This window comes from Microcebus murinus, chromosome 24 (assembly GCF_040939455.1).
Source record: "Microcebus murinus isolate Inina chromosome 24, M.murinus_Inina_mat1.0, whole genome shotgun sequence".
Taxonomy (NCBI): domain Eukaryota; kingdom Metazoa; phylum Chordata; class Mammalia; order Primates; family Cheirogaleidae; genus Microcebus; species Microcebus murinus.
Window position 1 is genome coordinate 30,060,489 of NC_134127.1, and position 26,840 is coordinate 30,087,328.

Genomic DNA, 26,840 nt, shown 5'->3' on the forward strand with positions numbered 1-26,840 from the left:
CGCCTCCTGCTTGTGGCCCCCAGTTCCTAAGTTTCATGGACGACAATGTTTCCATGGTTGTTGGTGGGAGTGGAGCTCTGTGGCCTGGGGGTTTGGGGACCATGGTTCTACAGGAGCCACGTGCATCAGGATCGAGGAGAAAAAGGTGTGTCGCCAAGACCACTGGTGCGGCCCCCAATAGACCTGCCTGAGCCCCCGGCTTTCCCTGTGGAGCGAGCCCACAAGTCCTGGGCTGGCTGCGGGGGTGCTCACCGGTGACATCCGGCCAGAGCCTGTCTGGGATCTCCACTCTCCAACAAGCTCTTTAATGTTCCTCCCTCAGAGCCCGCGTGTGCAGGGCAGGTATGCCGGTTTAACACAAACTTCTCTTTCCTTTGGGGCCTATTCTAAGCTCAGGAGTCCATGTGCTCGGCCTGAGGTGCCTGCGGCAGTGAGGAGGGCCCGGCTGGCGCCCTGGGGAGCCTGGCAGGTGTTCAGAACCCAGAGCAGCACAGGTCCGGGGTGGCCCCTTGTCCTCACCACCAGGTGACAGACGGTGGCAGCTGCTCTCGTTCAAAGTGGGAGGCTCCCCCAAGGCTCCCCCACCCTGCAGAGTCTGGAAGCAGGAAATGTTTCCAACAGAGTTACACACACACACACACACACACACACGCATGCGCACGCACACACACTTGTGAGAACGAAAACTGCAAAACAAACCAGACAGATAAAAACAAAAAATGAACACACAGAAAATAACGAAATGGGCCTGTCACAGTGAGGAAAATCGAAGGGAGGCCAGGTCCCAGGCCCCAGGTCAGAGGGCCTACCTGAGAGCTCAGAAGGGCAAGGGCTGACGCTGTCCTGGGGCTCCTGCCTGCACCGAGCGCTCTGGGGGGACCATGTACAAATCCTGCCATAAGGGCTACTCTCGAGCCACGGCACCCAGCCCCTGAGGAGCAGGGGCCTTAAGCTGGCTCCTGGGCCACACCGGGTGAGGCTGGAGCACCAGGTCCCCAGGGAGTGTGGCCCAGGACAGACCTACCCCTGAGTGGCGCAGCCCAGCCGCTGCAGCCCAGACCCCAGACCAGACCCATGACTGTCGAGTGACGTGCTGCGCCCCTGGGCAGCCCTCGCTCCGCAGGAGGGTGGGAGCGCCACAGACCAGCGCTCAGTGGCGTGAGCGCTGTTCAGCTGTTGGAGCAACGTCTGCAGAAGGCAGACTGCTGCCGCTGCGTTCAGGCAGAGCTGCGCCCAGCTTCCCTGGAGCGCCCGCAGACGCTGGGTGAACCGCACACTGCAGCAGGGATTACTACTAGCTGAGACAGCAACCCGCCCAGGTCACCCCTGCAGGTCCTGCAGCTGTGATTGTCTGTGTGGAAGGAGCCCGGAGTGGGTGGAGCCGGGTGCAGGCGTCTGGACCCACACTCCTGTGCGCTCGCGGCTGCACGCCCTTCCTCAAGTCACTCACCTCCCTGAGCCTCAGTTTCCCTCTCTGCAGATGGGGAAACAACACTGGCAGTCAGGGCTATTGTGAGGAACAATGGTGCCTGGTGGGCTGTGCAGACAATCGTTTTGTCTGCTGGACTATTTCTCGTTGCGCCTTGACGAGACCAACACTGTCTCGGCTTCCTTTCACGGCCTGGTGGGATTTCATTGGCTTAAACACCTACTTCTGTGTTCCTGCCTTCTACACTTTTCCCGTGGGTCCTAAACTCATCTGTCTTTCATCTCCCGGGCTATCTTTAATTCTGATCCTTGAGTTTCTCTGACCACATTTTCTTTCTAGCTTTCTATCCACTCTCTCTGCACGATCCCAAGGTTGCTCACGCGATGCTGCGCGTTGCTTCACTGCCGTGAACCGCAGGTGGGCTGGTCACCCCCAGGTCCCTGCGTCCACGTCATCCTCACCAGCCACGCACCCGGCGCTGACCCCACATGTACTGAGCACTCCTATGTGCCAGGCGCTGTGCTAGGTGCGGTTGGGGGGGCAAGCGGCGGAAGGACACGGGGCGGGGAGGAGTTAGTTCCGGTCCAGGTGCGGGGATGGGGGAGAAAGGGGGCCTGGCTGTGAGCTGGGGCAGGAGGGCACTGGCGCCTGGCCCCCACAGGATGACCTGACTTTATGAGTTTCTGGAATTATGTCCCCGCTCCTTTCTGATGGAGATGGTGCCGGGCTGGGCGGGCGGCCTGGGGGATGCTCGTGGGAGGTGGCAGGCGGAAAGGCCAGGGAGGGCTCCAGCGACTGGCAACATGGAGTCGCCTGGCTAATTTGGGGACCTCTCGCGTCTCTATTGGAAACGTGACTTGGAGCAGAGAGATGGGCAAGTGCGCTCTGGGATGCCCATGCGCGAATGCGGGACCTGGCTGGTCCTGGGCCTCGGGGAGCCCCAGTGTCCTCATCTATGCGGGGCAATGGGCGGCGGGGACTCCCGCAACAGGACGGAGCACCCAGCATAGCGCCTGGCACATAGCGTCAGGACAGAGACGACAAGAGCAGTCGTATGAGTCATCCGAGAAAGGGAGAAGAAAGAAAGTTCATGCGTACTTGGCGTGGAGCGTTTTTCAGTACTTACATCTGACCTTGGGTAGGGCTGATGCTCTGGAAATTCAGAATCCTAAACAAAACAACGAAGCCACAGTGTGGGGACCTGGCTCAGGGAACCCGGGCCAGCGGCAGGCTCCCCTGCTGTCCGTCCCGCTCGGCCCCCCTCACCAGCGCCCTCCGGCCTGGCCCTCGCGCACTCCGCGCACTCCGTGCCCTCCTCCCTGGGCAGGCGCAGCGGCAACTAAGCATCTGGTCTTTGAGACTCCACTGCCCACAGGCTGAAGGGAGGACGCCGGAGGGGAGCCGTGTTAGCCAAGGACCTGACCGTCCACCCTGCTTAACCACGTCTTTGAAGGGAAGAGTCGCCAGGGACCAATCAGAGCTCCCTGCTGTCCCTGGCGCACCTAGTTTATCTGTCACTAGGACGACGTGCAGGGTGGAGGAGAGGCCTACGTGGAAGCCAGCCGGTGCCACATGCGCAGGGAGGAACCCACCGCCAACTCAGTGTCTGGGGCGGACACCTGGGGCCTTGGCGGACAGTAGGTCCACCCTCCGTCGTCTGAAGCTGGGGATGCGCATCTGTGACCACAGCTGAGCACCGCCGGGTGCTGGGGCGGGGAGAGGGCCTGTGGGGCCCACGCTCGGCATCGCCTGAGCCCCAGCTGTGTCCTGGGAGGACTTGCTTTTCCTTTGACCTTTTATTTCCAAGGATTGTTTCTCCCACTGGACTGGCCACAAGGCAGCAAAGCTTTTGAAAAACCAAGCTTCAACTGAAACCCACCCTCTTAAGTCTCCACACTAAGGAGACATTGGCCCCTAGAAGGTGCTCAAGCTGGGGTGGAGTCTTCCAGGGTGGGGTCTTCCAGTGAGCTGGGGCCCGGATCACCCTGGGGCGCCAGCTTTGCGCTCTAGTTTCCCGGCCTTATGGAGGGTCAGGGTTAAGGCTGAGGCCCAGGGTGGTCGGTCGGAGCTCTGACTTATTCTAGGCGTGGGCAGCCCTGGCGGAGCGGCCCAGGGCCGGGCAGCAGGGGTGGCTACCTGAATCCCGATGGAAGAGCGGTGGCCCTTGAGCAGCTCCTCAGCCTTGGACGCCAGGATGGCCTTGTCGCTGGTCCGCATGGAGCTGCCCTGGCTGTCCTGGAGGTGACGCTGGGCCGCGGCTGTTTCCAGGGCGAGGTTCATGGCCTTGTTGCTGTCGAGACTGTCCGTGGAGTTGTAGAGGCCACGGCCGTCCTGGGGCCACGGAGACATCCTCTGGGCACGGCTGTCCTGGTAGGCGTCCTGGGTGGACTCGGTGCTGCTCTGGGCCGTCACTGAGATCAGAGGCTTGGAGGTGGTCCGGGGAGGTACGGGTGGGGGCGTTTTTTTGTAGTTTGTGTATGAGACGGCTGGAAGAGAGAGAAACCCGGGTCAGCAAGCCTGTTCTCCCCACCAGCACCTGGTCTGAGGCTTCCCGTAGTAACACCCTGTGGTCCGTGTCGTGGGTCTACCCTTGGGTGCACATGTGAAATGTGGTAAGAGTGAGATTGTCTATGTGGATACACTTGTAACAGTGAAGCATTACAGAAACAATGTAGAAAACCCAGCAATAGAGACAGGACGGAGCAAGGCGTGTCCTGGCAGCACAGAACGGAGCCCCACCTCAGTCTCCCTGGGAGGCTTCATCCCACTAAGTCAGCAGAGCAGGCAGGACACAACGCGGCACATGGGCAAGAACGGAGCATATTTGGGAAGAAAACTGCGTGAGAAAAGATGAGCAGGACATAGAACGTCAGTTGCGGCTCTCCTTGAGTGACAACATGGCAATTGTTTGCTCTTCTCCCAGACTGCATTTTCTAAAAGTCATTACAATGAATACTATTATTTTGTAATGGAGAAAACATATGAGAAAATTATTTGCTTCCCCATAAGTACAGGCTCAGTGGGTACAAATCGAGAACATCCCCTGCGAAGTGACACGAGGGGCCTGCTCTGCTGGCCTGTCTCCCTCCTCAGCCTGCACGGCACAGGCGTGGTCTGCACCGCCAGCCAAGTCGACCAGCCCTCTGGGGCTTCACTGGGCGGACCTCAAGTCCTCCCTCTGCCAAATGTTTCCGCAGTGTTAGCTGGGGGTGGTTTTGTCCCCTCTCCTCCAGGAGACACTGGGCGACGTCTGGAGACATTTTTGGTTGTCACGCTATGCCAGGTGGAGGTCAGGAGTGCACAGATCAGCCGAGACGCGTCCACCCCGAACGCCAACAGAGCCCAGGTTGAGAAGCCCAGGTTAGCCAACCACGGCGTCTTTCTGGGGTCTCATCTGGCACGTCTCTGGGATGGTGGTCCATTTAAAGTTTGGTTTCTATTAAGCTTTTCTTAGCAGCTTTTCAGAGCACTGAGCTGTCAAGCATACTGAACGTGGCGTACACACGTGAATGGGACAGACAGTGGGGAGTATGTGAAGAGAGCTCACTGGCCAAGAGTTTTCCATGTGGCAGTGTTGGGACATAGGTGGTCGTTTTCACATTGACCCATTGGTGTGGCTCATTTACGGGAAGGGGAGTCTTCATCCCTTACCGACACTCTCTGGTTCTGCCGACCCCGCAGACCCCAGCACGGCCTCGGCCGGGCCTGCACGGCGCCCAGGGTGCCGCGCTCCGGCTCTCCTCAGCAGAAACTCGGACGCTAAAGCGCTCTCACGCCCTGGCAGCCGCAGCACTGACAGCGAAGCCAACAGAGACACCAGACTGTAGATTAAAAGCTGCATCTGCCTTAAAGTAATTATCTCTTTCTTTGCAATGTTGAGATGAGTAGAAAGATACTGATAAAAATGCCATATCGGTTGGATTTCCTGGCTATGCTCATTGTCGCTGGTGAACAATGACACACATGCAAGCGTGAGGATGGCGTGTTTGAGACCTTCCCAGAACACATGACCAAAGGCACTCAAATTCATTCCCAGTTTGACCCGTTAACTATTTCAGTTATTCATAAAGGTTTCTTTTACCACTGCTCAAGATTATAGATATTGCCAAATGTATTGAAGTAAAATTAAAAAAACAAATTAAGTCTGAAAATTTGACAAAACAACTCAGATTTTCTTCTTGTGTAGGGTACCTTGTAAATTCAGAAAAATTACACGGAGTGTTCTGACTTCTCTCTAGGATCACAAAAAGTCAAGTATCACATCTTTTCACCTTGTGTTTGCTGCAGGACGATATGCATTTTTTGAAACCAATTTCTTTGTAAAAATGTAGTTGCATGGCACAGTTTTTACACTAATTAAGAAGGGTCAGTTCATGTCAAGTACACATAGAGAATTTCCTTTTGTCAACCCAGGGCGGGGGTAGTAGGCACGGTGATTTCTCCTGGATGACAAGAGAAAGATTTTATGCTGTTTTCAAACTTGTGTCCAGGTGTCAGCCAGCCCCTGTCAGAGCCTCTAAAATGGAAACCCGACTCGATGGGGAGGCCATGCCGGGGTGGCACAGAAGGCTGCCACCAGTTGGCTTTGGTGAAAGTTACAGCCCAATTTTTCTAACAGAGCATTTTGTTCTTCACCACGGCAGCAGAGCCTGAATGTGCAAGTCATTCTTTAGGTGACTATATTCTCCTAATCAACATTGTAAGAACTAAATCCAAATATGTATTTTTTTTTTTTTTTGCTTAAAAAACCAACTGCTCACTGGCATTGAAACTATGTGCCCATCAAACCACGCACGGGTGTTTTATGAAGACACACAGCTCCGCCGAGGGGTGCTATGGACGCTCCAAAGAACCATCGCTGGGAGGCTGAAGAGACCAGGGATCCCCCATGCTGGGCACCGATGTAAATGCCTTCCAGGTTCGTCTGACGCTTTAGCATCGTGCGGGTCACCAGGCTGCAGGTCAGTGCACAGTAAACACTGACATGCAGCCTGTGTCCTGTCCCATGTGCTCAACACACAAACGGAAAGATGGACGTAAGCACTGGAGGGGCAGCGTCAGGGACAGGGACTCAGTCAGGCTGGCTCCTGGGGGATGGCCCTGGCTGTGTCTACAGGGGACAGAGCTGGCTGCAGAGCACCCTCAGGCTTGACAGGAGAATCGCATTGGGTGTGGCATCGGAAAGAAGGGCCAGTGGCAGTCAACAAGAAGACGATTCTCTGACTCAAAGATACTCCAGATTTTAATTTGATTTTCCCCCCAGGGGTCTGGAGGCTTTTGTCTGGGGGCTGACTTGGCTGGTGACACTAGTCTTCTTTAGAAGTGTCATTGAGTTTCCTCAAATTGTTTACTTTCTGGGGGAAATGTCGAATGTCCATTGTGCCCCCTAGATGAAAACACGCGTGCGACTGTGTGAACTCTTGCTCTGAGACATCCCCTGTAGCATTTTCATATCTTCTGCCAATGACTGCAGTCGTTCGCCTTCTAGAATAATGACGCATCTTGTTCAGATCTTAAACTCACTGCAGTGGAGCCTCGATCACAGAATCAGTAGCAGCGGTCCGTCCACAATCCCAGCGAGTGGAAACAGGCCAGGCAATTTCCTCCCCAGCACGTGGACAGGAAGTGGATCCCAGCGGCCAGAAATTTGCAGCGTTCGCTGTGGAGTGCCGGCCGGCTCCGCTTCCGCCGCACCGTGCGGGGACGCGCCTGCCTTGTGGTCCTCGCGGAACCGCAGGTCCTCTCACCAGTGGAGAGCCCAGGGGAAAGTTCTGGCTTTGTTCACGTGAACATTTGAGGTTTCCCAGTGCGGGACCTGAGCTGCCCACTCTCCACAGGAGGGGCTGCGTGTGCTGGGGACGTTCTCAAGCCCCTGAAAGTATTATTAACCCTTCTCCATGTGTTTCCCTTTGTAAGTGGCCCCATGGAAAATCCAACACACAGTTTCAATATAAATAAATAGCTGAACCCTGATGTTCAGAGACTTGTTAATACAAATTTTATAGATATTAAAGAAAGAAACAGATTCAGAAATACACGTAAAAATTCCAGCACTCGGTTGCCAGACTTCCGGATGGTGATACAGTCCAGGTCTGGGACAGGCATTTGCTGTACATGTTCTGAATGTGACACTTGTCGCTCACACTTACAGTGGTCCTATATGCACGTAATAGAAGCCCTCACGTTTTTTCTGAGTGCGAGTGTTGATAGTAGAGCAATAAATCACTTTTACATTCCTGATTAATTGAATATTTTTGAACTTTATAATTTAAAAATTAAGTCTTAGTTGTCAGTCCTGGGTAAATAAAAATTACAGTACATGAAATACTTTAGCTATAGAGACTAGCATTGAGAAATGATTTTTGAAAAATTCAAGCATATTATTGTATGCATTCATTCATTCATTCGCCTATTTTCTGGGTAAACATTTGCTGTGTGTATACAGTTTGGTGTGACAGAATCGTGGATTCCTTAATGGCGAATTAAAAGTGGAATTCGAAGCTGGGAAACAATAGTAAAGGAAGAATTAAAAACGATCATTTGATCCCATTAATTTACTGCCACAGATTAAAATCAACGATTAACAGAAGCATTTTACACATTCCAGAAAAATATTCAATTACTCAGTTGGATAGGTTGGCTGTTAATAATTGACCTAATTATGTTTATGTGACTATACCATTAGAATATACTTACCAAAACTAATCATTAGTTACAGGCAATGTTATCAACCACTTTAGGTATGTTGGGCGAACATCAAATATATTTGAAAATTTTAGATTTAATGTAGCAATATAACTGAAAGTATGTACATCTTCAAAAAGAAGATGGAGCAAGACAGAGACAGGTATTCCTAAACAATCCTATAGAAGACATTTAAACATAAGTGATGAAATCTGTATTTTGAAATTTAAAAAATGAAATGATTATTTAATATTTGGAAGTATCTGAGGACCTGAGGACTCTCTCCAAGAAAGACATTCAGGTCCAGGCATGAGCATCGTTTTGGTTTTAAAAGCCTATTAGTGGTTTCTTTTTACCATGTACATAACACATGAAAATCCCTGGTGACTTTTTAGAGTGGTTTGCTAGTTACAGGGAAAGACGTGAAAATGCACCTCTGCTTTGTAATTCGATTATTGGGTCCGTCTGGTTCTGCCGGTTTCCCGGGGCCAGACAGGCTGGGGACAGGCCCCATCGATGCTGGGGCTGGAGGCAGAAGCAGCTGTCTCAGGTGCCCCCTGAGCACACCAGCCCAGTGTCAGGACTTGTGCACAAAGGGAGGTTTACTGCAGCATTTACGACAGGGGGGCCATGCATATCACACATTTTAGAAAGATTTCTATAAAAATCGCATGAAACTGAAAGTGTTGGTGCTCAAAAGAAACTACGCAGGTATCGTTCTGCCCCTGTGGGAGTTGAATGAACGAGGCAGGGAAGGCACATTAGAACGGCGCTTTCCCTGACATGTTTGGGATCGGGCTAATCTTGTCTGGAAACCCCTTCTGGATAAATGTCTCAAATGTCCAGAGTGACGAGAACAGTCAGAGGCGGGAAGAAGGCAGAGCGCACGGACGTCGAGCGTGGCTGAGCTGCTGGCAGAGGGAGAGGGATAGGCGGGAGATTTGTGTCCCACTGCAGCTGCGCCTGAAGGTCCGTGTTTACCTGGATTGTACCGGGAGGACTCTGTCTACATGGCACCGTCTGATAGCAGACCCTGGCCAAACGCGGACGGATCAACTTCTAAAATAATCTGACTTCCTCAAACACAGCTACAGATCAGTTCTGCTGCAGCGTACCTAGCGGCATTCCACTGTGGCTGACGGCGGCCTCCCCGGCAGCGCAAGAGGAGAACGTTTCGTGGTCACAGACAGTGAGGCTGACCGTGCTGGCCTAGAACATTCTTTGCTATGCCAAGGCAATATCAGGAAATAGTCACCTGTCTGTTCAATGTAGGGCACGGAGCAAAGGAAATTAATTTTCCTTAGGTTTTCCTTCCGGCCTTCCAGGCCTGGGGTCTGGTAGAGGAGAGTTTGGAGCAGCACGTTCTGCTGGAAATGTGCTACTCGGAATGAGACGAAACAAGCTGCTCCGCGATCTACACTTACACAGCTTTGAATAATCTCCAGTGTGAACATATCTTTGCTTTAAATATATGCCTAATTATCGACTTACACCTGGAATTCTGGACACCATTTCTGAATTCAATCCTTGAAAGTCATTTGCAAGCCAAAAAGAAAATTTAAAAATTAGCATTCTATCATATAAAGCACAAATATGTAATCAAGATAAAATATGTTCTGAATGGCAAGCACTGCTGTTCAGTCTGAACCTAACAGCCACACTTAAATTCATTGCTTCCTCTTAATTAGGACTTCAAGGATAGCAGCATAAAAGGAATTACCGCAATCAAGCCCATGAATGTCTAAATGAGGGAATGAATATTGGAGAAACCAAACTTTGAAGGCAAAAGCTTCAACATAAAGGATTAAAGCCATGTTGACACTTTAATTAATGTTAGTCACAAAACATAAGTGCGAATCAGACATGACGCGGAAATCACATCCCACACAATGGTTTCCCCAAAGTTATGAGAAATTATGTGGGCCACACAAGTTTCTGGGGCAACATCGATAGGTTAGCAGCAAAGATGTCTATTTTGAATGTGTTAATTAGCAAGAAATTACAGTCTAACCAGCACTTAACATCTTGTAGACAGTCAGATAAAGTGATGGCAGCTGCTCTGCTGTTCCAGACACTTCCTGTTTTCATCTTAAATACCCGAAAATCACATCATACAGGAAGAACTTGTGTTCTCTGAAGAAAGACTGAGAATGAATCAATTTTTAATGATGTGAAGTCATGTAAGTTTGTAAGCACAGAATCTGGAATGTTCCAAGGGCCTGACAGCAAAACAAAGGATGACCCAGAAAACAAAGTTGTTTTCAGTGATGGGGTGCGCTGGGCTTTAGGGTGATTGGGGGTCAGGACAAAAGAACAACAGCATGTCGGTGACACGGTTTGGTTTCTTCCCAACTCAGCTGTTCATCGGACACAACAACATCCTGATTCTTTAAGAATGAGAAGTTTTAAACTGAGATGAAGAACGTTTTTGAAAAGAATGATTTTTTTCAGCAAAAAAGTTGACAGACCAATAAGCAGGTGATGTTGGGGAACGTGTTTTCTGAAAAGCTGTGAATTATACAGCAGACAGCACCAGTCACAGCTTCATAGGCAATGTGAGTGTGAGAGTGAGTGTGATTGTGTGTGAGTGTGAGTGTGTGTATATGTGTGTGTGTGTGCGAGTGTGAGTGTGAGCATGATTGTGTGTGCAAGTATGAGTGTGACTGTGTGAGCATGTGAGTGTATGTGAGTGTGTGACAGTGTATTGTGTGTGTGAGCATGATTGTGTGTGCAAGTATGAGTGTGACTGTGTGAGCATGTGAGTGTATGTGAGTGTGTGACAGTGTATTGTGTGTGTGAGCATGAATGAGTGCGTGAGTGTGTATGTGAGTGTGTGTGCGACAGTGTCCTCTGGGAGTGTGAATGTGTGTGTGCTAGTGTGAGTGTGATTGTGTGTGAATGTGTGTGTGTGAATGTGTGTGTGTGTGCGTGTGGCAGTGTATTCTGGGAGTGTGAATGTGAGTGTACATAGTGTTACTTGGGACATTCATCGTCAATGTGAATGACATCTACACGAAAGCTGAACCAGAATGGCATTTTTACTCCCAAGATTTACAGGGAGGGCTAAGGCTGTAGTGCTGTTTTGTTTGATGAAAGAAAAGATTTTCACAGTGCATGTGGTAAACAATGAGCGCCTAGCTGTTGAGGGGTACGTTAGCACATCTAAAGACACTACGGAGAACAGAGTGAATGTCAATAAAAAACTAACCAGACAATAAAGCAAGTGCTCCTTGCAAGAGTAAAACGTGCTTGCTGTCTCACCTCTGACCTGCCTATGTTCTGTGTCAGATTAATATCCCGTCCGTGTCCCCTGCTTCTCCCAGAAAGTTGGTCAGAGAGCTGGAGGGTGCCCAGGCCTGCGACGGGGGCTGCCTCATCACGTCCTCAAGGTGAACACCGTGGAAACAAAACCCGGGCATCGATCCCCAGACAGACGAGCATTCTGCACCTCATCCAGCCGGAAGGCTGGTGTCGGCTGTGCTGGTGACTCGGCTCCTGGGACCAGAGTCCTCTCTGTGAACTCTCAGAGCCCACGAGAACCCAGGCACCATCACCTCGGGCTGTGAGTGAGAGGAAGCATGTGGCAGGAAGCGTGTAGGGCGTGGGGACAGCCTGCCTAGATGGGGCGTGGCCCCCAGAGCCAGGTGACGGGCACCTGCTGCCTCCTGGGAGAGGGGCCAGAGTCACGGCAGCAACACCGCGCTGCGAGCTCAGACACGCACAGGCCACCTCGCGGCGGGCGCGCGCTGCGCACTGCTGCTCTGCCCAAGTGACGGGGACAGCTTTGTCCCGAGTTCTCCATCGAGGGTGGTGCCTGCGAGCTGAGACCGTCTAGGGGAGTGGCTCATTCCGGTCCTCCGGGTCTTGGGGAAATCGTGTTCCTCACAGGCCTCAGGCAAAGGGCACACTGACGGGAAAGGTTGGCGCAGACTTCGCACAGTGACTCGTTTGTGTGCAGCCTTGGGAGGGGAGCACGGACGGCGTGGCCCGCAGACCAACGCAGCGATTTACCGTGCTTTGCAGAAGCTGCTCACGGCTCTGGTTTGCCGCCTAGGCTTGTGTCCTGTGTCCTGTGTTACTCTTTATTAAAGAAAAGTCTGAGCCTGACTTTAGGAGCTGCAGAAATAAATGATGCAAATTCTACAACAGGCTACGAGAAAGTTCCCCGAGTCCATGGCAGGGCTGAAGCGTGGATCGGGTCGTGGAGGGGTCGACCTCCTTGGTACTGCTGGCCTGGCACGAAGGCTTTGTTCTCCGTCTTCTCTGCTTTCTCGGAAGCTCAGCAAGAGCGTTCACAAAACAGACATCTGCACGCCGGCAACAGCTCTAACACCTCATGGCAGCTAGGAGAGAGAGAGAAAATCCTGTTTCTCGATCAATTCATTGCTCATCGTTTCCATTAAAGAGATGAACAGATGATCATCGACTATCTACTGCTCGCCATGCAGAAAAATCCCTGCCTCCACGGTGCTTGGGTTCTAGCGTGCGGGAGGCTGGTGACGCACCAAATAAGCCACTAAAACGTGCACGGTAACGTGCCTCCCAGGGCTACTCTGCTCAAGTCTTCAGGAGGGAGCCTCAGTGTATGGAGAACCAGCCTCTTGTTCTGCCCAAACCAAGAGCCTAACTGGATACTCAGTTAGCACAGGTTTGTGGGATTATTTTTAAAAAGAAAGCAGCGCAGACGTCTCTTAACTCCACACGTGTGTGCTGAGGTGCGTGCGACCGGAATGAAGATGGAGCTAATGCTCCAGGCAGCAGGGCTTTGGAGAGGAGCTCCGTGGCGATGCAGAGCCTACGCCGCGGGGCTGGATTCGGAGGCAGCTCTTGGTAAGTCCTGTTTCCTATGAAGGCCAGAGACCGATGCTGATAGGCACGTTCTGTCACCTGCGTCCACAGGGAAGCGAGCTGTAAGTCAAAGTCAGACGTCGGAGAAAGTGAAGATGCCCTTTTCAGCCCATCCTCGTTCTAGGAGCCCGAATGTGTGAGCGAATTCTGGAAGGTTCCCCAGGGGGTTTGCACTTTGCTCCCGTGCCTTCCTGCAGGTGTGCACGGAGGACCTGTCCAGGTGAGGGCGCCGCTGTCCCTGGTGCCACATGCGTTCAGCCGCAGCAAGGTCAGTGCTCCTGGGCCCTGGGCTGCACGGGACGCGTGGGAGCCTGGGGCCTCGTGACCGCTGCCGCCCTTGTTTCTGCAACGCCGCTCTCCTCTGGCTCTGCTCCTGGGCTCCGGCCTCTCGCTCTTCTCTGTGGTGACGGGTCCAGGCTTCCCCAGGTCTCCCTTGGCCGTGGTTTCCTTTGCCCTCTGGCTCTGCCCACCGGGGCCGGGCTTACCCGTCTAGTCCGCAGCCCAGGCCGCAGCAGGGGTGGGCTTCAGGCCCCGACTTCACAGCCCACAGGGAGCTGTGCACCTTAGGGGGCAGGTGGCGCTCGCTGCCCAGGACCTGCACCTCTGCCAGCGGCCTGTGGTCCTGCAACAGGCCAGCGCCGCCCCCACGGGGACACAGTCTGCACCACGGGCTCTCTCAGACAAATGGGTTTGCAGATACTTTTATTTTATCAATATGATGTATTTTGCTTTACTGTTGCCCGCTTTAGGGATGCGTAGTTGGCGCACATTTAGACATCTGCTAGATTGTTTACAGAGAGCCCATCGATATCCGTGACAGCATCTTTCATTTTAGTGAAACTTCCCCAACTTGGCCAAAAGGATTGACATTTCCGGCGTAGCTTTTTCATTTTCAGGCTGTTTCTCCGGGTGCAGTGCTGATGGCGAGAATTCTCAGAGTAAATCCTCCAACCACGTTAAATGTAGAGCCTGAAGAAATACCCTTTAAGGGTATGGTGTCCGTCAGGGCTTTCCAGAGAAACAGAACAGGCTCACGCACCTGAAAACCCACCGTCGTAAAAAGACAGCATCATGTAAAACACGGTCTTTTGTTTCTACAAGAGCAGAAGCGGGAGGATGAAACACACAGTCATATTTCTTCAGGTGGGAACAGGGCAATAAAGAAGTAAAATGTAAAACAGAAACGAAAATCATGGTATTGAAAACTGGTTTTCCTTACTCCAATATGGAAAACACAGAAATATAGAGCTATCTTTCCTCCTATCGGGTAGTAAATATCTATCTTGGAAGATGGAATTTTTATGCCCCCTTGAGAGATAAGTTGCTACAGAAACACAAATAATAAAATACAAATAAGTCTACGGCTGTTTTTTCTGTCGTGCTCTGTATAGATTTTCCCTTTGTTTTAATGGCTTCTAGAATCAGCGGTGTCATATGTTAAGACAATTTTTGACCCGGAGGAAAGTCATTATAATCGAATTTGGTACCATTTTCCTTCACAGTATCAGTAATATTCCCTCCCTAGAGGAATCGGGTGAAATGCATATTTAGATAAGTAAATCTATCCGATAAATCATTTCGCAGATGAGAAGGAAACCAGGTGTGAAATAAAAGTTAGATGTTTTCAAAACCACTTCATTAGACGAGAGGAAGCTAATCAATACGTACTGTTTTTCATAATGGAAGAAACAGCTGGATGGAGGAACGTTTGGGATCATGGGTGGTGCTGTCCAACGGCGTCTTCTGCTCCCCGTTGCACTCCTTCCTGGAGATCAGACTGAAAGAACCTGTTCCGGCAGCTCAATCACCAGCTGCCTTTAAGGCCCAGCGAAAACACAGGTGCACTCCGGTCCCCCAAGCAAGCAAATGCTGCACCCTCAACCTGCCCATGTTCCAAATAGATTGTCGGATACATATTTTTAAATTTTTAATGAATTGTTCATGCATACATTTGATATTGAATTTATTATTGTATGAATGGTAAAATTACATGTTTGCATTTATACAAGGCAAGATGATCTGATAATAACACCAACTTTTTCAAGCTTGCACAAAGGAACATGCTTAAATGAATGTTATTCTTCAAAATAATCACTTTGGAATGGTTTTGAAAACGTCTTGGATTTATTTTCAAGAGCGAGTTTCAGAACCATAAAATACTCAATTTGTCAAAGTAATCTCTCTCTCTCCCCCCTCACACAGGAGCACGTATGTCGACAGAAGATAGCGATTAACTGTTACTGTTGGCATATAGATTTCCAAGTATTTAAATACAAAGGTAGGAAGTATTTTTGTGGAAAATTATTGAATTCTATTTGCCTTGCTGACCGGAAGCTCCGTATCAACTTTGAAGTTTAGCTATCACCATTATTTAGGCTTTTCCACCTCTGTGTTGTGATAGGTTTCTCCGTTTCCTCTGTACTTCTGTTTTTCCAGACAGGGGTTTTTCATTTCTCTGGTATTTTTCATAATCTTATTAAATAGACTATATGACTTGCCATCTAAATCTTATTTAGTAAAGAAAGATTATAAATATTTAATATACAATACTTAGAGTAAAACAGGAAAAGAGAGAGATTAATGATGAATTTGTACTTATATTTCTTCAAAAAGGCACTTTGTAACTGGACAGGACTGAGTGGATCTCCTTGCGCTCTCTGTTTCTCCCTAATCTGATCACAGCTGGCTCCACAACACCCACGCTCCCCACGTGGTCGAGAGGAAAGTTCCACTAAACAAGCAGGCCAAGATCCAGCAGAAACACCAGATAGAAGCATTTCGGGGCAATTTATTTAGTGCACATTTTGGAATGCCAAATGCACATGGTAAAACTGTAGAGTGTCATAGTTCAATGAGTTAGGGTTTTGGTCTGAGCACGGCACTGGTTTTTATCTCCATGAAATCTGTCTTATTTTTATTCTGTCTGTAATGAAGGCCCTAAAAACAATAAAGTCATCTTCTACTAGGTAATTATTGTTTCCAAGCATTTCTGAAGACCATGAAAGTGCCTAATTGTTCGCTTGCTCGTAAGAGGCAATAAACAAATATGATTTCTTAACGTGTTTTTTAATGCAATGATTGCAAAGCTCATTACTTCCCTGTGTTTCCACTTTGCTCTATTTTCACGCTGTCCATTCTCGTCAGGGCAGAGGTGGTCCACAAATTCACCAAGGGGCGGGAGTGGGTAGAACAGGCCCCCTAAGAGGACAACCAGAGGCTGCGCCCCACCGCCCACACTCTGCCCCGTGGCCGCGGCGCCCGGACGGTCAGTGTTCAGAGCCCCATGGGATTCACGCGGCGGCAGGCAGGCCCTCCATCTGCCCTCTGTCCCCACAAACCGTGCAGAGAACGGAGCGTGCCAGATCTGACGTGCATCTCAGGAAGGCCCAAGGTGCCGTTGTCGTAGAGCATTCGGAAAGCCTCTGCTCAGGGGAAAAGAAGCCACATGAAAAGAACACCGAACGTCCGCAGCTTTCTTTGAAAAATAACCGTTCAGCTTATCTGAATCAATCATCCAAGGTTGCTGCTTCGCTGGAACACCTCAAACACTGAGAGTTGAAGAAGTTAACAAGACCAAGATCTTACCGTGATGTGCTGATGGAACTTGTGTGAATCCAGTTTATTTTCTTCAATCTGCAGACTCCCCTGTGAACTATTTCCCTCTCAAACTATTTCCCTCTCACCGACAGCGCGGCATAAATTCTGCAATGTGCTGTCTCCTGGAATCCTTGCTCACTTTGGCATGGAGACGGAACAAGATCTCTTCCTGGTGTGTTGCTACCCCCCTTCCCAAACCTCCCTCTCCTGTCACACGTCTTCTACTCCCAATGCCATTTATGTGAGCAGAGTTTGTTCTATTTCTCCCCTAGCTGTCCTTCCAATTCCCTGCTATGTCCGAAGCATTCCAAACCTATGATGTTCAGAATAGCTCACTCTTCAGCACTGTGTTCTTTTATAGCCTCTCCCCTTAGCCTTATGTGTGGCGAGGCAAACTTTACTGCTTGCTGTGTTTTATGGGTTTCTCTGGGCCATGTATATTCATAGTGTTACATAAATAATAATAATGCAGTGAGATCAGGCAGGGATGTTTATGCTAGGTGGTAAATCTTCAAAAGGGTGAGGGTGGTTTTCCATTAGAACTAAAGGACACTGTGAGCCTGAAGCCTAGAGCCCTAAGACGATTAGCAAATTTACATTAATGACTGATTTGCTTTGCAGCAGTGAATCATGTTTATAGATCTTCACACGAGCAGTCAGAGACTTAGGCTGGACACGGGCATCCCTGCATAGCCACTGAGATCTCATTGCAATCCATCAAACTTGGATATTTAAAATGCAGTCACCTCCCAAATGTTAGCACTTAAATTTTTTCTCCTAACCAATACTTTACAAAAGTTAGATGTGTCTATTTTAAGGCACCTTGATAACAGATTTCATTCCAAGAAAGAGAAAAGTTATCTATAAGAGACAGAAGCACCACGCACACGGAGCAAGGCATCGAATGCGATCAGGAGTCGCCCAACGTCTGCCGAGCAGGCAGCAGAGGAGAGGCGGGGTGCCCGCTCCGTGCAGCATGCAGACCCATCACCTGCAGGAGGTCAGGGGGCGCCCTTACCTGTGGATCTGATGGTGGAGGTGATGTCGGAGGGCGTCATCATGGGAATACATTCATCGTCTTGGGAGTAGCCGGCCTGGATGGCGCGGAGGTAGCTGTGACTCCGCGTCCGGAAACACCCCGGGAGGTCGAGAGCGTCCATGGCCTGAGACTCAACTTCACTGAAGACGGATTCGCACACCGACTCGAACTGCCCGTTGATCTCTGCCTCGCTCACCTGCAACGAGCCACAGCACGGCTCACGCGGGGGCTCCGCGCAGCCACCGCCGCCACCATGTTCCCAGGGCGTGGGGCGGCGGAGCCGTCCCACGACACTCATTTGCAGCGTGGTATTTTCAGCACGATCTGAAACCAGCATGGGGGATCTGCTGAGCTGGGGAGACGGCTGCTCTCGGGAGCTCCCTCGCAGAAGACTTAGGTAATAGCCAGTTTGAAGAGGCTGATGAAATTCCCGAGACCCACAGGCAGACCACAAGGTGTGGCCGGCGGTTATTATCGCCAAGTTCAGGAGAGGCAGCGCTGCCAAAAGCGCAGCTCAGCACCTGGTGCAGAGCAAGTGCTCAGCCCTCAGCTCTCCTTCCTCTCCCCAAATGCCTCCTGCACCTCTCCCAGCTATTCGCAGCACAGATGACTCTGGGGAAGGAGGCTGAGCAAGTGCTTCAGCTACTTTTAGTTCTCCGGATCGGAGAGACTGCGTCTCCCCATTGCCATGGAAACCAATCACAAATCTGGCATATAAGCTCATCTCCTCCTCACCACCACAGCCGCACAGATCCGAGTCCAGATGAGAGAGAAATGGCCCTGTCGGTGTTTTTGCTCACATGGGATAAACAGCTCTGCCTAAACTCTAGGTCCCCCCCCACTCCTGTAGCCTAGGACATTAGCATACGTCACTTGCTTTGATAGTCTAGCAGAGGAAACAATTATTTTCCAGCCTGTGATGTGACTTCCAGGTTTGGAGCCACCCTGGGAAGCTGACATTGCAACTGCACTTGAGGAGCGTTATCCCAGCTTTGGGGCATGGGGGGGACCCCAGGTGATGCTGCAGGGCCCGGCTACCAGCTGAGTCACGGGCCTCGCTTAGGGTGGCTGGGTCGGAGGTGATACACTGTCCTAGGGCTTCCTGAGGTGACATTTTGTATGTCCCATGAGCCAAATCCGGAGATTTTAAAGGTAAATCTAATAAAGTGAACCATGGGACTAAAACAACATTGAAGAGACTGGTGGGTGGATGAATGAGAATTCTAAGAATGAAAACCTGAGACCAGGCCGGTAACAGGCGTGGGAGCTCACAGGCCCGAGTGACCCCCTATCTTGTTGACAGGAATTTTGGTAACTGGAGCCCCGCGACCTCGGTTACCCGTAGACTCTGGGCAGCCCCCTGGGGCGTGTCTTACATGAGTGAACACACATGTGCACATGGGATGCTTGCTCACTATGCACATGAGCAAGGGCCCAGCTCCTGGACAGCCTGTACCCCCTGGGACAGCCCTAGTGGGGCTCGGCCACCTGCCCCTTCACACTCAGCCTGTCCTCTGGTGGGCGGAGTCCTGTCACCTGCCCCTTCACACTCAGCCTGTCCTCTATCTGGTGGGTGGAGTCCTGTCACCTGCCCCTTCACACTCAGCCTGTCCTCTGTCTGGTGGATGGAGTCCTGTCACCTGCCCCTTCACACTCAGCCTGTCCTCTGGTGGGCAGAGTCCTGTCACCTGCCCCTTCACACTCAGCCTGTCCTCTGTCTGGTGGATGGAGTCCTGTCACCTGCCCCTTCACATTCAGCCTGTCCTCTGGTGGGTAGAGTCCTGTCACCTGCCCCTTCACACTCAGCCTGTCCTCTGTCTGGTGGGCAGAGTCCTGTCACCTGCCCCTTCACACTCAGCCTGTCCTCTGTCTGGTGGGCAGAGTCCTCTCACCTGCCCCTTCACACTCAGTCTGTCCTCTGTGTGGTGGGTGGAGTCCTGTCACATGCCCCTTCATACTCAGTCTGTCCTTTCTCTGGTGGGCAGAGTCCTGTCACGTGCCTGTTGGGACTGTCCTGACATCAGTGTCTGAGCTGAGTACAGACACCTGGCATGGCCTTCCAGGGCCCAGCACTCACCCTCCAACCCTGCCCCTCCCAGAGTCAGGCACTGGAGACTCACAGAACAGAACAGCCATCCCCACCCACTCGCACTCGCGCTCTCTTCTGAGCTCCAACGCGCTGCTCTGCCTCCCATTCCACCTGCCTTGAGCTCCAGCACCTGCGGCCCCCTGGGCGGCCACTCCTCCAGGCAGAGCCCTGTCCCGCCCTGCGCTGCTCCTGCCTGGGCTCCCACCGCAGCCGCGCCCGTTTGCACCCAAGCACCGTCTGCAAGTTCTGCCAGCACACTCTCACTTCTCTGCCTTTGCCCTGTGTTTCTTCAAAATCAGATGCTATTTTCCTCCCCCTCCACCAGACACTGACTCTGACGTGCTGCGTGCGCGGTGGGGGCAGCCTGTGCCGGATTAGCACAATCCACAATTGCTCCTGCGCAGGAAGTCAAGGAAAACATCACGTTCCAAACTCAAGGTGAGTTCAAGCGCCGTTTCCACAGGCAGTTAAAATAAGTAAGCAATATGCTTAATTAAAAGTTTGAAATCCTACTCATTTTTGTCCTGCAGTGCCGGGTGACCGGAATGCACAGGGCCTGCTCACTCTGTCATCGCGCATTCTCTTGCTGTCCCCCTGGGGTGGGGTGCAGGGTCCCTTCCCTTTGGAGCCGCTCTGTCCTAGGGCCTTGTTAGAGCATGGCAGCTCCAGGGCACACTGGACCCTACTTGGGGCCCTGGTGCCTCCAGATGTAGGTCCTGCCCTGGAGTAAGCCTGAGGAATGGGGCTCTCAGGTGTTAATAGGCACCACGGCCAACGTCCGTCCCCCCCGGGGACCTTGCACAGCATTGTCCCAAGGACAGGGCTGAAAGCCTGGCAGGCAGAGCCCTTCCCTGGCCCTGTTTCATTGGAGCAAAGTCCCTGGTAAAAGGCAGACGACCTGCGCCTGATCAAGGACAGAGACCAAGATGACCAGTTTACCAGTCATTGCTTACTCAGAAGAACTCAATGTAGAAATGGTATAGAGTCATAAACGTCAAAAAAATTAACCTTTAAAGTTTATGGGTTTTCAATTAGTCAAGCTAACACCAGGCAGGAGCTTCCTCCATGCTCTGGTCTACATGTAAGAGATGCCGACTAGGGCTCATTTCTCCCCAGCAGCAAGGGCCCTGGGAGGGGACAGAGGGGACCCCCACCTGGCTCTGCAGCCTGGGCCCTGGGAGGGGACAGAGGGGACCCCCACCTGGCTCTGCAGCCTGGGCCCTGGGAGGGGACAGAGGGGACCCCCACCTGGCTCTGCAGACTGGGCCCTGGGGGGGGACAGAGGGGACCCCCACCTGGCTCTGCAGCCTGGGCCCTGGGAGGGGACAGAGGGGACCCCCACCTGGCTCTGCAGCCTGGGCCCTGGGAGGGGACAGAGGGGACCCCCACCTGGCTCTGCAGCCTGGGCCCTGGGAGGGGACAGAGGGGACCCCCACCTGGCTCTGCAGCCTGGGCCCTGGGAGGGGACAGAGGGGACCCCCACCTGGCTCTGCAGCCTGGGCCCTGGGAGGGGACAGAGGGGACCCCCACCTGGCTCTGCAGACTGGGCCCTGGGGGGGGGACAGAGGGGACCCCCACCTGGCTCACACAGCTGGCCTGGCTCAGGGTGCTGACGGCCCTCATGTAGCTCTGGTTCCGGGAGCGAAATTTCGGGGAGTTGTAGTTGGCGGTGGGGTCCAGGCTGTGACCGACGGGCATGTCACTTGCAGCTTGCAGGTAGCTCTGGCTACAGGAAAAGAGAAATGAGAAAGGTGTTCCGTGAGCCTGCACCGGGAGACCGGCATGGTCACGCCGGCCCATGCTGAGAGGCTGCGGGGCTGCCCGCTCAGTGCTGCTTGTCTGAGGGTACCTCTGCCTCACGTGCATCTTCTCAGGTTCGCATTTACAAATGCGAATTTCATCAAAAGTAATAGGATAGGCTATTTGCAAAATTGCCTCTGAAGCCTGAGTTTTATGGCCAGGTGGTGAAATTAGGACCATTCCACATTAAGAAAGTGCCGAGGGCTGCAGTAACTCGCATGCGTGGTGGGGAACACAGCTCCTGAATTTAAGCCTCGAGCTCCAAGAGCCTCATAAATATCTCGTCAGCTTTTTGGCAACTTTACACACTCAGAAAAATAAAAGAAAAAGGGAAAAGGTTCACTTTCAGTTTTAACTTAGGCAAAGCTGTCCAGATTATGCAACACAGGCAACTAAAAGTAGATGGAGAAACCAAATCATTTCTTTGATCATTTTCTTCCAAACTCACTTAGAGACCCATGTTCTCTGGTCTCTGTCTTGCTGTTTTATAAAGTTCTAAGAGCAGGGACAGTCCAGCTTAGCTAAAATTTCTGGCTAATTGGATCCCTTTCAAGTTTTATTGACAATCTTTCCACAGTGCAATGAAAATCCATTTCTTTAAAAAAATCAAAACTAGACTAATGTGGACAGAAATGATTAATCATTCTTCTTTCCTGATTTGGACCATCATTGGGACATTAAATACATTAGAACATTGCACAAGCCCGTGTATAAAAATGTGTGTAAACAGTAGGTGGCCAATCCTGACTCCACAGTCAGGTGTTGAAGTGTGTCCTTTCTCCGCAAAGTAAACTCTTGGTGTGAATTTTCTCTGTCATTTACTTTTTTCTTTAAAAATGGGACATCAGAGAAAAACTTGGACTCTATACATTCTTATTAAGTGAAGCTCATTGATTATAGATTTAAAGTCATTCTTTCTGCTAAACATTTTTGCTGTAAAAGACAGTGTATAACACAGTCTGAGAGAGAGACACACACACAGAGAGAAAGAGGGAGAGGAGAGAGAGAAAGCGGAAGGGAATAAATCAGTTTTGAGTCTCCATTAACTTGGTCGTGTAGAAGCGGGGTGTCTCTCCCCATTCCCACTGCTCCCTGGCGTGGTCAGGAAGGCAGCTCCGGAGCAGGTTTGGGGACCTGTCCTGCACCAGCTGTTGGTATAGCGCACACACACACACCTGACCACCTGGCTGCCCCCACCTGAGCAGAGCAGGTTCAGTGGAGCAGCAGATGTCAGCGACACCGCGAGGCTGTCTGGAGTTTGGGGTTCAAGTTGACCTTGATAAATGGACTCATCCCAAGTGGCCCAGCAAGGTTTGCTTCCCTCGCACACACGTGTGTATGCACGGATGTGACTGTGTGTGTTTCATACACACACATGCTGGGGAACGCGCCCGAGCTCTGACGTGGCCTCATGTGGACACCCTGGGTCCTAACTCAGGCTGTGGACCTGACTCAGTTTTGTCTTTGCAGAAATGCAAACTTCCTGCATCTCTCCTCTCCTCTGTGTTTCCTTGAGACTGCTGGTTCACGCCCTGCGTTTCTACCAATTAGCGCTTTTCTTCCGGCATAATGGCTTTCCCTCCTGAATAAAACCATGCCGTCATTTTAATTCTCAAATTAACGTTGCCTCTCAGACCGAGGGGACCGACTGGAAGAGCTCGTGTCCTCTCTGTTCCGGTGTTTGTTGTCTGCCCAGCGCCCGGTGGTGGCTGCGGTGACAGCCTCAGGGCCCCAGCTGTGGCCGAGGGAGGGTCTGGGGGAGGGCGGCACTCACACCTGCTCCAGGTACACACTCTCACCTTCCATGATTCTCTTTATTTCAAAATTGGGTAAACGTCACCACTGCAGAAAGCTAATGATTTCTTTTTTTTTTAACACGGACTCACAACAGTGAGCGTTTGCTCTGCGCTATCATGCCAGAGACTCCCCTGGGAACCTGCATTGTCCTAACCCATTTGACCTCCACCACGATCCTACAAAGCAGGTCTGCAGAGACCTGGTGCGCAGTGGGTGGTGCCAGGTGAGGGCTGGCAGAGCTCGCCCCAAGATCACAGCTGCCGAGTCACAGAACCCGACGACAGTCCACAAGGTCCAGTCCTCTATCACGACACAAGTTTTAAATAGTTAAAAAAAAAAATCCAAATCTCAGCCTCACTAGACTTAATAGAGACTTTAAAAAATTATTATTTTAAAGGTTTAGCATTTTCCACGAGAGCATCTGAGACAGCAGCAATCCTAATAAATCCCAGTCTAGAGACTGGAAACCAGGAGCTGAGCCTGGGAGGCCCAGTCGAGATCCGGAGCGTGGTCCATACCCGCCAAGCAACGAGGCAGTGCTGGGGACCTCTTGATCCGAGGATTCTCCGCTCATCTCTGAAATACCCACTGGGAAGACCCAGGCTGTGTGGCGCTGCCTTTTGGCCCCCAGGACTATCCCCTCCGGGCAGTAGTTCCTGCTCCGCCCCCCAGAGATGGGAGACACTTTGCCATACACCTGAGGATAGCACAGGACATTGTAGAGGGAAACCCTGTACACAGTTTTCTAAAATACCATGAAAATATTTCTGTTTCAGTTTTTGCCTTTCACACGTTGCTCACATCGGATGACCATCCGTGCTCAGATGAGACCAGACACTTCCTTTGGAAAGTTGTCAGTGTAAGAAAGTAACATCACAGCAGACAGGACAGACAATAACAGGTTTCCTGATATTCTACCCTTTTCCTTCCATTTGCAAATTGTCCCAGAGCTGTTTGTTGACTTTGGCCGCGAGGCACCTGTGTTCAGGTCCCGGCTCAGCCGCTTGCCAACGGTGTCATTTTGGGCAAATTATTTCATCTCTTTGGGCATCCAGAAAGTGAGGGTGGTTGTGCTAGGACTGAACTCAGAGTTCTGTGGATGTGAAGTAGGAATATTATCTGTAATACATTTAGAGCCATGTCTGGCACATGGGAAGCACTCAGTGTTCACAAATGTCATGTTTAACTTGTCCCTGGCAGGCTGCACTGGGCAAGAAGACACAGAGTTGTGGCTCTGAATTTTGGGGTTTGGTAGAGGAGCCTCAGACCACAACTGGGATGAGTGCCTGGGACGGAGGCTGATCAGGTCGGGAATCTGTTTTCCTGGGAAAAATTTTGTTTGGACAAAACATTTAAACTGTTTAATTGTTTTTAAAAGAACAAACCCAGAAAAATACACCAAAAAGAAAATTATTTTTCTTTCTAAAGTAAAAATCATGAAACAAAAAAATAAATGCCCATTACATTTTTATTAATCGAGACAAACTGATCGACAGTGAAATGCACACTCTCTGTGGGCTTCCCGCAGCCCCATACCGCTCCCGTGCGGGCACCTTGCCTGGGCATCCTGCCCGTGGTCGCTCTGTGGGAGCGAAGTGTGATCTCCGCCAAGCTTTGGTTTCCACTCCCTGGGTGACTGAAGATGTTACTCCCTGGACGTTTGCATGTCTTGTTTGTGAAGTGACATTTCAACCTTTGTTCCCCTTCCCTATTGGGGGTTATCTGTCTTTATATTTTGTTCTGTAGAAGCTCTTTCTATTAACACATTCTGCTTCCTTTGCCAGATACGCATTTTGAATACTTTCCCTTATTCTACAGCTCGCCTTTTCGTTTTCTTGATGGGCAAGAATCACGTCTTCTGATGGGCAGAATGTAAGACCGGTGATGGCCGCAGTCTCTGTTCCGTCACAATGAGCTGCTTCGTCTATTTGAGCAGCTCTTAACTGGGCCGATGATGTCTCCAGATATGTCCAGCAATGCCTGGAGACATGGTGGGTTGTCACAACTTAGGGGACGGGTGCATGGCGTCCAGTGGGGAGAGGCCAGAGCTGACACTGAAAGGCCCTACAGTGCACAGACAGCATCCCCAAAACAGCTGTTCTCCAAGGCTGGGAGACCAGGTCTGCTCCAACACTACCATGGTGCCCTGGTGACTCTGGATTTATATCCTGAAGTCAGACGCTGTGCGTCTCCAACTCTGTTCTTGCCTATGGAGACTGTTTCGGCTCCCCTAGGTCCTCTGCATTGTCACCTGTATTTTAGAACCTTCTCATCGGTTCCTGTAAAAATGGACACTGCTTTGAATCGCGTGGATATTGACCGAGCTGTGCTGCATCTGTGCCTCAGTGTGGGGGTTCAACATCGTGGCAACTTTGAGATTCCCAATCTTCATGGTCTCCCTCTCTGTTCACATGTTCTATGATTATTCATACTCAGAGTAATGTTTGTATTTTCAGTGCAGTGATTCTCCAATGTTGTTGAGGTGTTTAAAACTAATTGCCTTCCAATTGTTCATGGGTGATCTACAGAAATATGATTAATTTTCACATGTTTCACTGTTGTCCTCATCTTGATAAATGCCATTATTTGTTCCAGTATTTGTCCTGTAGTTTCCTGTGCAAACAATCATGTGATCTGAAAATAAACATGGAATAAACTTCTCTCCTTTTAGACTCTGTGCCTTTCCTTCTCTTGTTTGTCTATGTCTCTGGCTAAGAACCCACTATGATGTTAAATAGAAATGGTGAGAGCTAACATCCTTGTCTGGTACCTCACCTTAGAGAGAGAGTGTTAAATATTTCACCCTTAATATTAATATTTTTCTCCAGGGTTACAGGTTTAGCCTTTTACTTATTTATTCCATTTACATGTAATATAATCATCATTATGGTTGGGTTTAAGCCTACCCTTTTGCTATTTGTTTTCCACACCTCCTATTCATTTTTTTTGTTCCTCGTTTACTGCTTTATTTTGGTTTAATAAAATATTTTTGGCATTAAACTTTAGATCCTATATTGGCCATACTGCATAGCATTAGTATTAATATTTTAGTGGTTGGTCTAGAGCTGCATTGTCCGTCATTGCAGATAGTGATCACATGTGCATGCATGAATTCAAATTAAAAATAGATCCTTCTGGCTCTTATTTATCTGAAAAGTTTTTATTTTGCCTTCATTTTCTGAAAGATATTTTTGCTGGATATAGAATTCTGGATAATATATTATTTTCTTTTATCACTTTAAAGATATGATTCCATTGTCTTTTGGCATCCATTGTTCTAGCAATAAATCAACAATGCACTGTACGCTTGTTGCCATGTATGTCTGGCTTCCCTCTCCCCACTTGCTTTCTAGACTCTTCTCTTTCTCCCTGGTTTTCAACATTTAACTATACTGTGCCTCTTGTGCGATCCTCTTCTTTTTATCTGCGTAGCATTCATTGAACATTTTGGGTCTATAGGTTGTTTTAAAAACCAAATTTGTGAAGAATTTGGCCACGGTTTCTTCAAAAACTTTTTGCCATATTCCCTCACTTTCTCCCCCTGGTTCTCTAATTAC

The 26,840-nt window shown here is 50.5% G+C and overlaps 1 protein-coding gene across 2 annotated transcripts in view; it reads right to left on the reverse strand.

The window, feature by feature from the left end:
- The window catches only part of DLGAP2 (DLG associated protein 2), a 531,153-nt gene that overhangs the window by 35,066 nt on the left and 469,247 nt on the right, over positions 1-26,840 (reverse strand). For both annotated transcript variants that reach the window (XM_075997292.1, XM_012788824.3), the window contains 4 exons: positions 21,265-21,412; positions 17,577-17,793; positions 3,566-3,915; positions 2,556-2,597 (listed from right to left, as the gene is read on the reverse strand). In XM_075997292.1, coding sequence (XP_075853407.1) covers positions 2,556-2,597; positions 3,566-3,915; positions 17,577-17,793; positions 21,265-21,412 — 757 coding nt within the window. The remainder of the gene's footprint in view (positions 1-2,555; positions 2,598-3,565; positions 3,916-17,576; positions 17,794-21,264; positions 21,413-26,840) is intronic.